The sequence below is a fragment of the Tympanuchus pallidicinctus genome, unplaced genomic scaffold (assembly GCF_026119805.1).
Source record: "Tympanuchus pallidicinctus isolate F22 unplaced genomic scaffold, pur_lepc_1.0 scaffold5, whole genome shotgun sequence".
In the NCBI taxonomy this organism is placed as follows: Eukaryota; Metazoa; Chordata; class Aves; order Galliformes; family Phasianidae; genus Tympanuchus; species Tympanuchus pallidicinctus.
Window position 1 is genome coordinate 31,335,955 of NW_026294769.1, and position 16,628 is coordinate 31,352,582.

The 16,628-nt window shown below is 42.3% G+C and overlaps 1 protein-coding gene across 4 annotated transcripts in view; it reads right to left on the minus strand.

The window, feature by feature from the left end:
* Positions 1-16,628, minus strand: part of OSBPL1A (oxysterol binding protein like 1A) — a 72,873-nt gene that overhangs the window by 34,014 nt on the left and 22,231 nt on the right. For 2 of the 4 annotated variants that reach the window (XM_052704798.1, XM_052704797.1), the window contains exon 1: positions 12,407-12,599. Coding sequence is in view for 1 of the 4 variants with exons in the window: in XM_052704796.1 (XP_052560756.1) it covers positions 15,901-16,007 (107 nt within the window). In the remaining 3 variants the exon portion in view is untranslated. Of the gene's footprint in view, positions 1-7,383; positions 7,402-12,406; positions 12,600-15,900; positions 16,008-16,628 lie in introns of those variants that run through there. The other 2 variants (XM_052704796.1, XM_052704800.1) reach the window with 2 other exon arrangements.

Sequence of the window (16,628 nt, forward strand, 5' to 3'; positions counted from 1 at the left end):
AAAAAAAAAAAAAAAGGCTCAGTTTTTATCTTTGTTTATGGGACTTAACTTTCACTAAGCACTAAAGTGATACGAATTTGCCTACTCTTGCTTTCACCCTGCTTCCCAGCCTCTCTCTCATTTGCTTAAAAATCCAACCAGGGAAATGTAAACATGCCCAAGTACAGCATTTGACTTACCAGAGAAAAGAACAATTTCTTTACAAATACTTTTATGACAGATAATTAAACTGCAAAGGTGACAGCTCACACTGGGAACGCTTTGCTGTCTTTTTTTTGTTTTAAACTAACAGATACAGTCAGTCTCATGAATACCTCCCTAGATTCCTAAGGCCCTAAAACACGTAAATGTTATACAAAACTTTCTGAGTTTTATCTGTTTACACATGGGCCTATACATACAGCTTCTCTGCTGACTCACCACTCCTTATCACTTCCAGCCACAAGCAACACGCAACATTTGCCACATTACCTATGTTAAGGTCTTGTATCACAACTTCTTCTGCAGTGAAACAGTTCCTGTAAATTTGGTCCAGGCTCACCCCTGGGGTACAGAGGACTGCACCAAGAAAACCATGCTCTACTTCAATCGCTGATTAATGCTTCGTCTCTCTCTCTCTCTGTGCTATAAGCTTACCAGTGGAGATTGGCATTGGAGATCTATCAGATCTTTAGTTAAATATGGAATACTCAGGTAGCACTTGCCATTGAGCTGAACTACTGCTAGTGCAATTACTGGAATGCAAAACGAGATGTGAACAATTAATCAAGGATAAACTGAGCTCTCTGACAATCGCTAAAGGGTTACTTACTGTATCACAAGACAGCATCACTCCATCACAGAAGTCTGGCCAGCTGCAGCCACAGCACTGGAGCACCATAGCTTATCAAAGTCATCAAATTCAAAAGAGAAAATGCAGGACCACAGACTCATATACAGGCAGTGCCACTACGAAATTTCCTTTTTGTTCAGGAACTGAAAGACTCCCAAATGTGCAAGCAAACCCCATACATACCAATTTGAAGTCCGAGTCATCTATTCACTTAAATTCCAACTCAAAGCCCATAGAATAAACCAAAGACTTTGTGAATTGAGTCACAAGACTCTGCCTCAATTATTCCCCAGATGAACATAAGGATTCATTGTGAGTCAACTACCAGCATTCACCTCAAAGTTCAAGAGGAGGAGTTTAGCAGGGCTTATTTGGAAAGGCTACGTTTCAATGTTCTGGGTAATGAGTTAGAATATTTCCCCATATCTGATTAATTAAAACAGTAGCATTCTGCTGCAGGATAAAATGCAATCATGAAACAGAGATATAGGAACCACTGCTACAAGCAGGATGCAAGCTACTGCCCACTCAGAATTTCCACCTCAGCTAGAACATGCCAACACACATAGACACTGAAGCAGCAAAAGAACTGTTATTCAAGAGAAGAGCTGGAGAGCCTGATCTTCTTAAAAGATACAAATGTACTATCAAAATTCTTAATGTTTCAGACTACTGAGAACTATTAACATGCCAGGGACAAATATTTTTTGTCTCCCATCTTTCCCTCCTAGGAGGCTGACACTTCTTCCTCAGTGTGGTGCTTTCTGCCTTTGAGTCCTATTTCCTGTTTCCACATTTGGTTGTAACAAAGTTTACTATTCAGAGACCAATGAAGCAGTGTAGTTTTAACTAGCTGAGAACACTGCAACCCCTAGCCAAGTTTCAGCTTTCCTATTAGAGAAACTTGTTTCTTCCGTGTGATTTTGCACTGGTCAAGCGTTGGCAGAGGCTTTTCAGTTTCATTTCAAAAAGTTTCACCTTTTTGGCATTCAGGTCTTCTCTCTGAAGTATTTATTTCTTGCAGTTGTATTTTACTTAGATGATTCAATGTAAACTGATAAATCCCATATTCAGTCCCTATTTGCTTTCCAGTATTGTAATAATGACAGTTACTCAAATGTACGGAGTCCAAAAAAAGAGCCTTCTGATTTTGTATTGTTAAGTATTGTTTCTATTCTGAGGCAAGCTGAAATTAATATGGCTGCTATTCACATTTGCCAATAGGTTAAGCCAAAATAAGCTGGGGCTGAATGACATCAGTGGTGATGTACATATTCAGGAAGCATATTTCAAGTTGCAGAGTAGCAAGACTATAAAAACAAAAAAGCTCCACACCCCAAGATAGTCTGCTGCCCTAGTGAGATTAAGCATCTATCTTCTCAGAGGCAGATGTCACAAGTAACCTTACCCAGCAAAGTGCCTCCTTCAATCCAGTACATAAATACTGATGCCAACAGCATAAGAACAGTATGCTGTTACATGTTTTCAGATCTGAGAAGGACTTTTGTTTTTGTGCTCTTAGAGAGGCTCTGGACATCTTTGAAGTTTGTTAGCCTGGTTTCTGTGAAACTAAGATGTAAGGGTTCTTAAGAATGCACACAGGAAACATTTCCTTTTTATTCTTAAGGACTGTTCTATTCTGAAAACAGGTCTTAAGGCTATTTTGATCTAACTACTTCCCTTAAGTAGTTCTTAGTACACACCACTGGCTACTTTGATCAACCTGTTTGCAACCCCTTACTCCACACTTCTTCCAAGCTGGATCACAGCAAAAACCTGTATTAATGCTTTCCTTTTTGAAGTGATTGCCGCGTTTTTGCTCTATTGCTGTTTGGCTTCTACTGGCTTTCCAGTGCTATTACATAACTGGACATGAAATCTGCTTCTTTTTAATAAAAATTAACATGCTTGAAGCTAATTGTCTATTCTACAATCTCCAGTTTTTGAATTCTAATTATATTAGTTACTATCTAGTTAATTACATAGATTACCTAGAAGTTTTTCTAAAAGCATTTCCAGAACAAACCAACAAACATGCCCTACAGATATTTCGTAATTACTAAAAACTCAGATGCTTTGTTCACTAGTTCTTAATTTAGAACAGAAATACTCAACTAGGTATGGACGCTAAGTAGACTAGTTAAAAATGAAAAAAATCTGAACTCCTTCCTAGGCTGGAAGTCAACAGTGGGCTTCACAACACAGTGCTATCAGTTCTCTAAGTGAAAACTACTTTGGTAACTTCCTGTATCTGACAACAGATGCTTCTCAGCTTTCCAGTATGAGAGAATCAGACTTCATAGATATACACAGACATCTCAGTGCTACTTGAGATTTTAGAAGAACTTGCAGCATTAAGAAATGTGTCTCTCTGTAGGGAAGTTTCTCCTCTCAGAAGCTGTTCTGACCTTATGCCAAAGCAGACAACAGCAGGCAAACAGAAGCCTGGGGTAGGCTGTTAAGACACTTCCTGGAATATGAGTATCTTGTACAGAAGTTCATTCTGCATTTAGGGCAGACAGAGAACTGTGCTCTGGGCTATGGAAATCCAACCTTAGGTCAAATTAGCAAAAAGACATTTGCACACTGAGAATGTGAAATATCATTTCCCAGTTTGCATTTTTGCTAGGAAACAAACACCACAGTTAGCCTAAAATATGACATCTACTGTTACATTACAAAGAGATGCTATGCATCATCACCCTATGATGCGGAACACCTAGATAGTACAAACAAATATTTGCACTTGGTGGAATAGTTCTTCTTTCCTTATGAATAATCTCATATCAATTTTGCCTTTATCTGGGGGTTTTACTATTTTTTCTGTGGCAAGAATTCATCATGCTATTCATTGCTGCTTGGGACTTTCTTCGTCAATATGTAAGTTAAGATCAGAGCAGATAAAACAAACCTACTTCCCAGTTACATATTCTTCTACAGACTTTCAGCTCATCTAGACTTAAATCTGTAGCAAATGTTTTCAATGATAAATCTTTTATTATTTCTCAGTGTGTAATCTACTAGCATTTGCAGATCTGAGGAAGAAGTGGCCCCAGCTTAAATTTCTGGTAAGCCCTTCTCTGACATTCTCCAATAAAAAAACATCAATCCCCAGAAGAAAACTAGAAGGTAGACTTGATGGAAGCGTGAGCCTGAGGAATGTCAAACTCTCCCCTTTACCCCTCCCAAACTGAAACAGGATCTGATAACTTAGAGTGACAGGTTGCTTTTAAGATTCTTTAAATAGTATATGGGTGCAAAGACAAGAGTTAAAAAACACAGACCGTATGTTGATTTATGACACACAGTTCCCTCAAATTTTCTCCAGTGACTACATTCTGCTGCTTCTTAACTACTATGTGGACATTTCATCAAAGGACACGGCATCAAAATGACTTTTATATATAACTAGCTCCCTCTGCTTATGCACAAATTCTTTCCAGTGAAGCAGTCAGCCTCCAGAAAAAGCTTATAACTGAGAGCTATATACCAATATACGCTGGGGACCACCCAGCTGAAAAGCTGCTCTGCAGAAAAGGACCTGGGTGTCCTGGTAGACATCAAGCTGAAAGTGAGCCAACAGCGTAACCTTGCAGCAAACAGTAGTATTCTTGGCTGCATTAGGAAAATTACTGCCAGAAGGCCAAACCTGGAGCTCCTGATCTAATTCTGAGCTCCACGATTCAAGAGAGATTTGGACGCAACAAAGTCGAACGTAGGTCGATCTAGATGATCAAAGGACTGGAGTACTTCTCCTATGAGAAGAAGCTGATACAACTGGGAGAGCCTAGATATGAGGAAGCTTGGGTGGGTCTTATAAATGTCTATAAATACCTGAAAGAAGGAGATAAAGAAGATGGAGCTCGGACTTTTTCAGTGGTGCCCAGTGCAGAGACAGGAAGCAACAGACACTAACAAACACAGGAGGTTATCTCTGAGTATCAGGAAACACATCTGGAAGAACATTATCAGGATGATCAAGTACTGCCACAGGCTACCTAGGTTGGTTGTGGAGTCTCCCATTGTTGGAAAAACTAAGTCATGTGGATATGGCTGCAGGGAACCAGCTCTATAGGTGACTCTGTGTGAACAGAAGGAGTAGACAAAACGGCCTCCAAAGGTGCCTTCCAACCTCAGCCATTCTGTGATTCCGAGAGAGTAGAGGTTAAACCTTAGCATAAAGCATGGGTTCAGTGGTGGAGGAAATACAGAACAGATTTCCACTAATCATAGGGATAGATGCAACTGCCTAAAGTTTCAAGCTCTCCTAAAGGCTCATTTTCTCCTGAATTTGTTCTGTCTGACCTTGCAGCAAGGTGTTCCACTGGAACAGCAGGCAATGCAATCTGCATGCAGAATGCTTCCACAGTTAATATTGTGTTGGCATTTCCAGTGAGGTATAAACTACTGACATATATGGATAACCACATTACCTATAAACTATTATCATGACATGCTCTCCATCAAAATGATGAAATCACCATAGATGACTTTTTGCTATTGCTTTATGTCTAACAATTTAAATTCTTCAACTTCTAAGCAGGTGCTTTTTTGCTTTCCAGAAAGGTGAGAGTAGTTTTTTTCTCCCTAACCTTTATCTCGCTATGGCTTGTGAGAGAAATGGAGAGGGCAAGAGGACAGGAACTAATAGGCTACAGTATTAAATTTCAAGGTTAATGGGGAGCTGTATTTCTTTTATTCAGTGATCAAACAACATATCTAAGCTAGCTTATTTTGTCAAAGCAGAGAAGCTGTGACAGCAAAAACCTCTCTGAAGTAGATGAAAAACTTTATAGTCTCTTCAGGGACTGAAGTTCTAAGCTAAGAAGTGCCCTTGTATTATAATGTACACTGTGATCTTCCTTCAAATACACATACTTTAAAGCCATTTTCATATAGTTTTGTAGTATGCCTATAGATCCAGAAGTTTCTGCATTGATATTCAAGTTTTGGCATTAATGATGCAGCAGTGACAAGTACAAGAGGAAAAAAATCCATTCTTGTTCAATACCACTGACTGAGTCTGTATTTATCTTACATGTGGCTTAACACAGAGACTGTGAACACACATCACAGGCGCCAATCCCAAATGCATTCTATTAGGCCTGTCCTGCATCAAAACTACATGTCCTCTTACACTGAACTTTTCAAGATATTCACAACAAATGGATATGCTTTATTCAAAGGCCCATTCCTTACCATTCCTTTGCAACAACATTCAGCTTAGCTCTTTACTATAAAAGCAGCATCATTTGCTTTGTGTGTGCTTAGCAGTCATCCTCACATAAGCACAGACCAGCATTTCCAACTTGTGTTCCAATAACGTGGAACACTTTTTTTTTTTTTTTAAGTCTCTTAGTGATACATTTAAAAGATGACGATGTTTACTATATGCGGAAATGCACTGCTTTGAGAACCAGGTTACTAACACTCATTAATGACTATGCCTTGCACGTACCTTCAAGAAAAAGTATAAAACCAGTGACTTATTTTCAATACATAAACACTTTTCAAATAAAGCCCATTTACCAATTCTAGTAATAACCTCAGTGACTCAGCAGTCAGAATTACACAAACATTTCTTCACTGGGCAGCACAGCACCAACACAATTCTGAATGTTAATATTTAAAAAAAAAAACAACCCTTTCAAAGTCACTGGCAGTCTGGGAGAGACGGACAGGCCAACAAGGACATGAGATAAAGACAATCACAGAAGTCAAATTCCACAATGGCTCACCTCTATTACAAAAATGCTATCAGCTCTGAGGTGTCACTGAATAAGGCAGTGACAAGGGTAACTTTGGTTGAGAAGTCACTCAGGTGAAATTAATTGAAAAAAAAGACACACATGCACACCACTAATACTACCTGTGGACCATCCATTTTCATAGAATCATAGAAATTGGAAAAGTGGACCTCCAAGATCATCCAGTCCAACTATCCACCTACAACCAATATTTCCCCACTAAACCATGTTCCTTAGCACAACATCCAAATGTTTCTTGAACACCTCTGGGGCTAGTGATTCTACCACCTTCCTGAGCAGCCCATTCTAGCACCTCACCACTCTTTGGAGAAGACATTTTTCTTAGTGTTAAAGCCTAAATCTCCCCTGACACAATTTGAGGCCATTCCTTCTCATCCAATCACTATTTAGGTGGGAGAAGATGCTCCCCACCTCACCACAGTCTTTTTTCAGGGAATTGTAGAGGGCAATAAAGTCTCCCGAGGCTCCTCTTCTCCAGACTGAACAATCTCAGCTCCCTCAGCTGCTCCCCATAAGCCTTGTGCTCCAGACCCCTCACGGCTTTGTTGCCCTCCTCTGGACACACTCCAGGGCCTCAATGTCTTTCATGTAGTGAGAAGTTCAGAACTGAACACAGTACTTGAGGCGTGACCTCTATCAGTGTGAAGAACGGAGAGACAATCACTTCCCTTTTCCTGCTGGCAAAACTATTTCTGATACAAATCACACAAAGTCACACCGCTGGCTCACGTTCAGCCAAGTGTTAACCAACATCCCCAGATCCTTTTCTGCCACACAACTTACCGGACGCTCTGCCTCAAACCTGTAGCAATGCCTGGAGTTGTTATGACCAATATGCAGGACTCAACACTTGGTCTCATTGAACTTTATCCGATTGGCTTCTGCCCAGCTACCCAGCCCATCCAGATCCCTCTGTAGGGCCCCTCCTACTCCCACACAGATCAACACTTCCTCACAGATTGGTGTCGTGCAAATTTACTGAGGGTGCATTCAATTCCCTCATCCAGATCATCAAAAAAGACATTAAACAGAGCCAGTCCCAATACTGGCCCTTGGGGAACACCCCTCATGACCAGTCGCCAGCTGGATTTAACTCCATTCACCACCACTCTTTGGGCCTGTCCATCCAGCCAGTTCTTTGCCCAGAAAAGAGTGTACCTGACCAAGCCACAGGCTGCCAGCTTCTCTAGGAGTATACCGTCGGAGACAGTAACCAAGGCTTTGCTGAAGTCTAGGTAGACTACTTCAACAGCCTTTTAGTCTTTGTAGCTGAAGATCAGAACTACGTAAATGAGGAAGGGCAAAGAAGAGGGAAAAGGAACTTTAGACTCAACTTCCCTGATTCAAGAAAAGTCAACTGCACATCAACAGCATACTAGGTCATAAGGCAAGAGATGTTAACTTTTAAATTACTGACATGTAAGCAGACCAAATAAAACATAACATCACAATGCAATCCTAAGAGGATTTGTCAACGCAAGCATAAGTAACTTAAGGCTTCAAGAGAATGCTTTCAAAACAACTTCACATAAAAAAGAAGGTAATTAATATCATCTCCTCCTTAAAAACATGATAATTTCCAGTAATCAAACCAACAAGAGATTATTTTATTCTAGGGAACTAGCTTTTATCAGTTTTACAAGGAAGAAGGCATTATTAAAACCTTAATTTCCAAGAAACAAAGGTCAAGATGGAGAATGCATCTCCAGACAATTAGTAACCATAGGTGACTGCAGTCACCCAATTCAGCATCTTGATATTTTATGCAGCTGAGACAAAAACAGACCGCACAGCTGGACCGCTACTGCAGTCCCCATTGGGGGACAAAATCTCAGTATCCAAAGTCATCAAATACACTGCTATATGCAGAGGTTAAATCTCAAATCCTGTTTTTTTTGTTTTGGTTTGGTTTTTTTGCTGCTTATTCTCCTCTGAAATATTAGCAGTCCTTAACTGTCAACACACTGACTAATCTGGGAGAGCCTTGAAGTTTTAGCTCTCTGTTCCTCTTCTGTTCTTCCAAAACACATCAGATACACAATAAGCCAGAAAACTAAGAACAAGCTGATCAGCTTTACATGCCATTACGAAATCACAATGACAATACAAGAATAAGAATGTGCACCCTCCTCATTCCAGTTTGTTTTCCAAGCATGGTGGAGAGGAAGAGAAATGATATCCTCACTGCAATAAGGAGTGAGGACACACAAAGCTTCCATTCTCTCTATTTCTTTTTATTCCTATCAGCTTATACACAGACAAGAACACCACTTCCAAGTACATTTACAAAAACCATTCAGTTGTGTTTTCTGTTTTAAAATCTTGCTATATCAAATATCACTCCATTAAATTTGATTGCTTCTTTATCTTCTTTGCAGTCCCAGTTAAGTCCCTTTTCTGCCTGTTTTTGAACTTTAAAAAATCCCTAAATAATTTGTAGACAATACCTCAGAAGCAAACCTCAGGTTTGGAGCTGCAGAAGCAGAGAGAGGTTTAATTTCAAGCTAATATGCTTTTACACCGTACTTCCCCAGAGGCCCATGAACTCATTCCATGTTAGTTTACACCAGGCTGCTTAACAACTGCCAAGAAAAAAAAAAATCTGCAAGTCAAGCTTTGAAAAAAAATAATTAGTCCATGCTAGAGAGTGCAAGAACAGAGCAGCACTGCTTTGTATTGGGCAATGTGGTAATGGAGAATGCCTACAGACAAGTTATGTGACTGGCTTTCACATGAGCTGCTAAGAGCGTATAAGTCAGCAAGTTTCCCTACCACTAAAAACTACATAGATTTGCCAAGAGATTATATTCAAATGTATCATTACCTATATAAAACAAACAAAAAAAAGATTAACTTTTGAAGTATACACTGTTCAAAAGGCTTTAAACTAAGAGGAGAAATTTAGGTTAGATGTTAGACAAAAATTCTTCACTCAGAGGAGAGTGAGGCACGAGCTGCCCCAAGAAGTTGTGGTGCCACCATCCCTGGAGGCGCTCAAGGCCAGACTGGATGGGGCCTTGGGCAGTTGAGCTGCTGAGTGGCAGCCCTGCCCAAGTCATGGGGTGGATTGAGTGGGCTTTGATGTCTCTTCCAATCCAAATCATTCTATGATTCCATGCTTAAAGAAACAACATTGGGAGCTTGCAGCAATTCAAAGCCCAGAAGCCTGCATTTTTTGTCCTAGAGTAACATCCAGGCGTGCTGCTGGCAGCTGGGTCTGTCTGGTGCCCAGAAGCCTTTCATTTAAGTATTTGGACACAGACCCTTTCATCTACTTTAGAATGTAAGCATTTTGTCAATACACATAGTATCCTTATAAAAAAAGGTAAATAAAATTTTTAAAAAAGTGATATTTACTTATCTTCTCCCTGGTATTTGTTACTTCAACAAGTTTCCGTCTGGGCTGCTGCTCACTTCTCTTCCCACTCTGGTGACCTATTCAGTCTTGGCTGCTGTAGGGAAAGTCTCTGAAAAAAAGCTGCATTCTTGAATTCCCCTATCTCTTGGATACTTTGGACTGGCTAAACTCCTCTCTTTACATAACACTGACAAGGACGCTGTCTTCACAGACCTTTAGTTTGCTTTCTATCTGCAGTACAGTAAAGAAAATGCTTCCAGAGGAACAACATGATGCCATCTGCAAACATTTCACTATCAAGTTGCTCTGATTTGAATCTCTCATCTTTAGAGCTTCAGCACAGGCAAGACATATGTATGTAAAGTATCCAAAAATTAGCACAGCAAGAATCATCAAGCCATGACTAGAACCAGTGACATTCAAGTAAGGAGAGAAACAATCTGCCAAATGACTTCTGTCAGCAGCTTTGTTCTCTTGTATTCCATGCCTACACGCCATTCTGCAGCATATTACATCCCATGCCCTCCTGTTTCAGGGATAAATTCTATCAGCCTTTATCTCAGCATTTGTTTTAGCACAGAGAACCTTCCAATTAACTTGTTACTTTTGAACAAGATTCAGACATATTTACATCAATTCATTCAGCGAGGCATCTCTAGTACACTGCTACTCATTTGGAGGAGAAGGAATAGGGTCATGTCAGAGACACCCACACCAATAAAAATTTCCTTGGCACAGACACACCTCCAGTCTCTCAACACCAGACAGCTTTTGCCATGCTTGGTGCAACCACTTACTGTTTGAAACCTGCTCTCCTCCATTCCCTGATCTCGCAAGCTAAATAGTGTTTCAATTGTTTGTACTGCCCACAAAGGGCACAAAGCACACCAAGGTCTCACCTTGGCCTCCACTGCTTTCAGCAAGGCTGCAGAGCTCAGTGGACACCATAAGGGTTCCAGTGTGCTCCAGTGATTGAAAGGGAACAACAAAATATAGGGCTACTGTACGGACCTGAGCAAAAGGTGCAAAAGGCACGGATGTCATTACTTTAGGGATTAAGACTGACATGGTTAAGTACAGTATACCAGCCAGCCAAGTCACGACCTCCCTAGCTCTAGCTTGGAAATCAGAACTGCCTTCTTTATTTCCATAGCTTCAGCTGAGTCCCTCACCTCTCCCTCCCCAGGGGCCCCCTAAGACAAAGCAGAGGTCATCACAGCTGTGCTGGGCCAGACAGAGTAGGAGTGTTGAGTGACTCCAGGGCTCCTTGCAGACACATTTGCTCCAGCTGCCCACATCAGGTATTCTCCTCTGACTGTTGCGTGTCAGTACTGCTCCCTCATCTCCACCTGCACGAGGGCACTGATAAGAAGAAATCTCTTCCGAAACCACCTGGATGCAGCTTACAAACATCTTCATTCACAACCCTGTAAGGCAGCTGCTCTGCGCTAACAGTCATGCTCATGCACGTCCCTCAGACCTCATAGCAGAGGCTCAAAGACAGCTATGTGTATCTCAGAGACGCACGCATTCATTCACAGAAACATGAACCAGCATATTGGACATTCAGTTCTATTTCTAAGATATTTGAGAAATGTGAAAAGAAACGAGGGAGTATGCTGAACTTTTAAACCAAAATTAACATTTACTAATTAAACAACAGAAATTTCTGTATTTATTTGCAGTACATCAGTAATCCATGCAGCAGATAACATATTACAACCATGATAAAGGTAACTAACTTCAAGGACTACGACCTACGGTTTTTTGACCTTAAAGTTCCTGCAAAAATGACAAACTGACTCTGCTACGATCGATTCTGTGCGAGTCCACAGCTCTTCTAAACCAGGAGAAGCAGCTAAAAACTTCTTTCCTGAATCCCTGATCTCGTTGGCTATTAGCCTGCAAACAGAGCCCCTTTTGCAAAAATGAAAAGAAAAAAAAATAGCCAGAAAGAACACCACCCATAAACAAAGGAAGACCTCAGATGCTGACAGACTGCAAATGAAGGCAGCCGCTGTTCTGAGCTATCAGACTCAGCAGTTGCTGTTAAGTATAATCCCTGATGGTAAAAGTGAAACTTAGGAGAGTCACAGCACTTGTCAGCACTCTTTATCTAGATCTGGTTAACGAAGAAAACACATTTAAAAGAAAACAAAAAAAAAACCCTTGCTTTTTTGAAAGAAAAAAACAAGTAAAAAATGCCTTTCAGTTTCTGACAGCTTCAGTGCATGGAATGCACGTACCACGGGCAGGCTTTAAACTTACCCAAAAATAACAGTAGAAAGAGCAATCGAAATCATAACCTTCAGTTAAACTCTCGCTACTGCTACACAAAGCTCCCACGGAACATACCGATTCTGAAATCGGGCTGCTTTCAGAACGAAACGGCGGGGTCTGCTAGAAGCAGTGCAGGGGAAGCCCCGCTCCGAAGCAGCACTTACTAACCTTGTGCCAAAGTCACTGCAGAAGCTCTCCGAGACGCTACACCGGCACCAGCGCTTCACTGCGTTCCGCTCGCAGCCGCCCTGTAGTTCCCCCGCTCCTCGCCCGCTTTGATCTCTCGCCGAGCCGTCCCCGCGCCCATCCCCGCTCGGCACCGCGGGGCTCCGCCGATGGCAGCAGGCGGCGGCCCGGCGTTCGTTACGCACCGCGGCAGCGCTCGGGGGACGGCAGCCGGAGCGCCCCGCCCCGCCCCGCCCTGCAGCAGCCGCCGGCCCTCACCTCGCCCCTCGTGCTAGCGCTGCGGGAAGGAACCGAGAGAGTCCGTCCGGGCGGGCCGGCCGCACCGCTCCGCAGGCTCGGGCGACGCATGGGGCCGCGTGCCGCCGTATCTCAGCGCCCGCGCGGGGCTCCTCCGCAGCGCTATTTTTGACGTGCGGACACCGTGCCCCTCTCTCTCCCTGACGTCACGGCGGCCCCGCTGTGCGCGGCGGTGACGTCACGCCCGTTCCGGCCCCGCGCCGGGTGCCCACGCTGCGGGAGGCAGATGGAGAGGCTGCGGAAGGCGGCTCCGTTCCACATCTCGGGGCTCTATCAGCAGTGTATTTGTGTACTGGGTAATTACGCTACAGTTGACACACAGTAACGATGGGGATCATCCTAAGCAAAGGGGATGTGTTGGTTACCCCTGTGAAGAGAGCAGACTCAGCACTGGAGGAGCCCCAGCTCCTGGTATGCCAGCAATTCCAGTGAGAGACAAAAGAGTCCTCCTTCAAGAGGCATAAAGGGTGTGGAGACTGCAACCACATTCGCTCCAGAGACAAGTTCCATAGGGCACGTACCACAGAGCTGACAGTACTGCAGAGCAAGCAGTGCCTCCATGGCAAAGGAAGAACTATTGGGGAGCCGTCATAGAATTGTTAAGATCAAAAAACCACTAAGACCACTGAAGTCCAGCCATCAACCCTTCCTCACCATACTCACTAACGCATAAGTGCCACATCCACACGGCTCTTGAACATCTCCAGGAACCACCACTACCCCTGGGCAGTCAGTTCCAATACCTCACCACTCATTCGGTGAAGAAATTTCTGCTAATATTTAACCTGAACCTCCTTCTCTGCTACAACTTGAAGCTGTTCCCTTTCAGCCTATTGCTTCTTATGTGAGTAGAAGACTCCCATCTCACCACAACCTCCTTTCAAGGAGTTGTAGAGGGCAATAAGGTCCCTCCTGAGCCGCCTCTTCTTCAGACTGAACAATCCCAGCTCCCTCAGCTGCTCTCAATAAGATTTGCACTCCAGACCCCACGTTGCCCTTCTCTGGATACACTCCAGGATATCAGTGTCTTTCTCATAGTGAGGGGCTCAAAACTGAATGCAATACTGGAGGCGCAGCCTCACCAGTGCCAAATAGAAAATGACGATCATCTCTCTGCTCCTACTGGCTGTACTATTTCTGACACAAGCCAGGATGTCACTGGCCTTCTTGGCCACTACTCATATTTAGCCAAAGCATTGACCAACACCCCTAGGTCCTTCCATGCAGCTTTCCAGCCACTCTACCCCAAGCCCGTAGTGATGTCTGGGATTGTTGCACAGGACCCAACACTGGGTCTTGTTACACTTTATCCGTCTGGCCTCAGCCCAGCTATCCAGCCCATCCAGATCCCTCTGTGGGGCCCCTCCCACTCCCACAAAGATCAACACTTCCTTCCAGATTGGTGTCATGTGCAAACTTACTGAGGGTGCACTCGATCTCCTCATCCAGATCATCAAGAAGACCCTCAGCAACACCACTAGTGACCAGTTGTCAGCTGGAACAGCAGGACAAGCACAAAATAAGCTTTCCAACTGCTGTAGCTCCCTTTCCTGAAGCTGGCTGGGCAGCTTCACATTAAAAGAGCCAATGCTTGCTAGAGCACAGCATGCACAGCAATTGTTCCTAGTTACAACACTCTCTGCCTGACATCATGGTCAGAAGTGTTTTTATACCACAGTCTGATACTTCAGCAGAGTAATGCTTTACTATTCCATATACTGGAAGAAAATATTACAGCATTTACAAGCAGTCATTTGCTAAGGCAGGAAAACAATAACTTTTGCAATGCCAACAGAAGTACAGCCTAGAAATCAACACTGAATGGCAAATAGCAGCACTCTGTCTTACAAGGGGGAAAAAAAAAAAAAAAAGGTTGTGAGTTTAAGAACAATAATGCTCAGGGAACATAACTTTCAGGGAGGTTCAAGCTTTAAGGAGAGATTGCTGCTGTAATTCCATTCCCTTACGAGGTGACAATGTCTTTAAAATCCTGGATTCTATTCTGAAATTGCAATAGCTGGAAGTTTAAAAATACCAAGACACAGAGCTCTTCCAGATCACATCTTCTGGATTCATCAGCTATGGTGGAAATCCAAGTTCACACCTCAGCCTGTCTCCCTGTGCCCGAGCCCTATGCTCCCAAACCGAAACGAGGCCTCTTCCACCTACAGAGACAGCTCGGGTTCAAGTAAGGTGAAGCTACATTTCACCATATGTTTTGCCATACTCACTCTGATATCCTATTTTAGTCTTTTCTGAAGAGATGCCAACACAATTAAGGAATACTAGCTAACACTATACACCCACCATTGTAACAATTCCCCCTCATCCACAAATGGAACTGGCAACTTCAGGATTAGATTTTCTTGAAGAAAAAAGATACATATGTAAAACAGCAATGCTTGTTCCACTTTGGTAGAGATTGACTCAAGTAAGTCTAGAAGACTCATGACTGGGGACAAAAAGGTTTGGAAAGGAATGAAAAAGAAACCAACCAACCTTAAAGCAGCTCACTGTTAAATGACCAGAAGACTAACAGCAACCACACAACCCCAGCTTGACACACAGCTTGCTGACCACAAGTGCCAAAAAAGAAGCGTTAACTGCTACCACCACACAGCAAGACAAATTTATTCCAAGTACCACAGTGTCTTCTAGAGTGGTAAAAACACCCAATCTCCCTCCCACCCCAGGATTTAAACAGTGTATCACGTATTCCCAAACTGAAGCATTTGTTTAACACCATACAAGATATTTGTCACTGGAAAAGCCAGAAGTTCAACAGATAGCATTTGTACACCCACTAAGCACATGGTCTGAATAACAAATTCAGAAGCAACACTCTTCAACACTTCAGTTAGCAAGCACACATAAAAAATGATTTTTCTCAATATTTTAACCTTTGAATCAGCAAAGCAACTGCTTTCTTAAATTCAAGCAACAGTTTGCAAGCAAAATCTGGGATTCTTGTGTATGCTCAACACTGAGATATCCCTTTGTAAAGGAACTGAGCTACTCCTTAGAATAGCGAGTTTTTATTAAACATTCAGCATGTGAAAGAACAGCTTGCCTACAAAACTAGGTTTTATTATTTTTTAAATTATTTTAAGAAAGCAGCTAGCAAAATATACTAAGCTATTCAGACCCTTAATAAACCCCACACAAGCACAAATACATACCCCTTCCTGCTTTGTGAATAGGTTGAGGCAGTCAGCCAGGGCCTCACAAGTTTCCTGGGATACTTCACAGACCACATCAACTTTTTGCAGGATGGGAGAAGATATACCTGAAAGCATCAAAGAATTAGTGGCTTTAATGGAGCATGATGAACTACAGGATCCTTTTAACTATTTCTTTTCCTAAATAACACAGACATAACATGCATATTCTACAGGAAGGCGGTGTTTGTTCTCCACAAGGAAAGAACAAGCAGAAGTAGCATTGAGGGAATGTAAGTTCTTTCTTCTGCATCCTTTACACAGTATTGGTATAAGCAGCACATGAATGGATTGAATTTCTCTTTCAGCATGGCTTGGAAAGCTGAGGTGGCAAACTATAGCAGCAAGACACTGGTAGATGGATTAGCAACAATCTCCTTTTAATCTTTGTCTAGATTCAAGAGCTTCAGAGTTGTCAGGAATCAGAATTCAAATGCAAAGGACACTAAACATTGGTTTAATATTTGTTAATGTGAGAAATATAGGATTTTTTTTTTCCTTCTATCTCAGTACTTACACAATACAGGAGACAAAAAGCTTACAACAATGCAGCTAAAGATTTAGTTTTGGAAAAAAACAAAACAAAGCAAAACAAAAAACAGATGGGGGCTATAATGATACTGACCAATAAAAGAGGAATGAAATCTCATTTTTATGGAGGTGTTTCCTAGATAAGTAATATGGCTTCT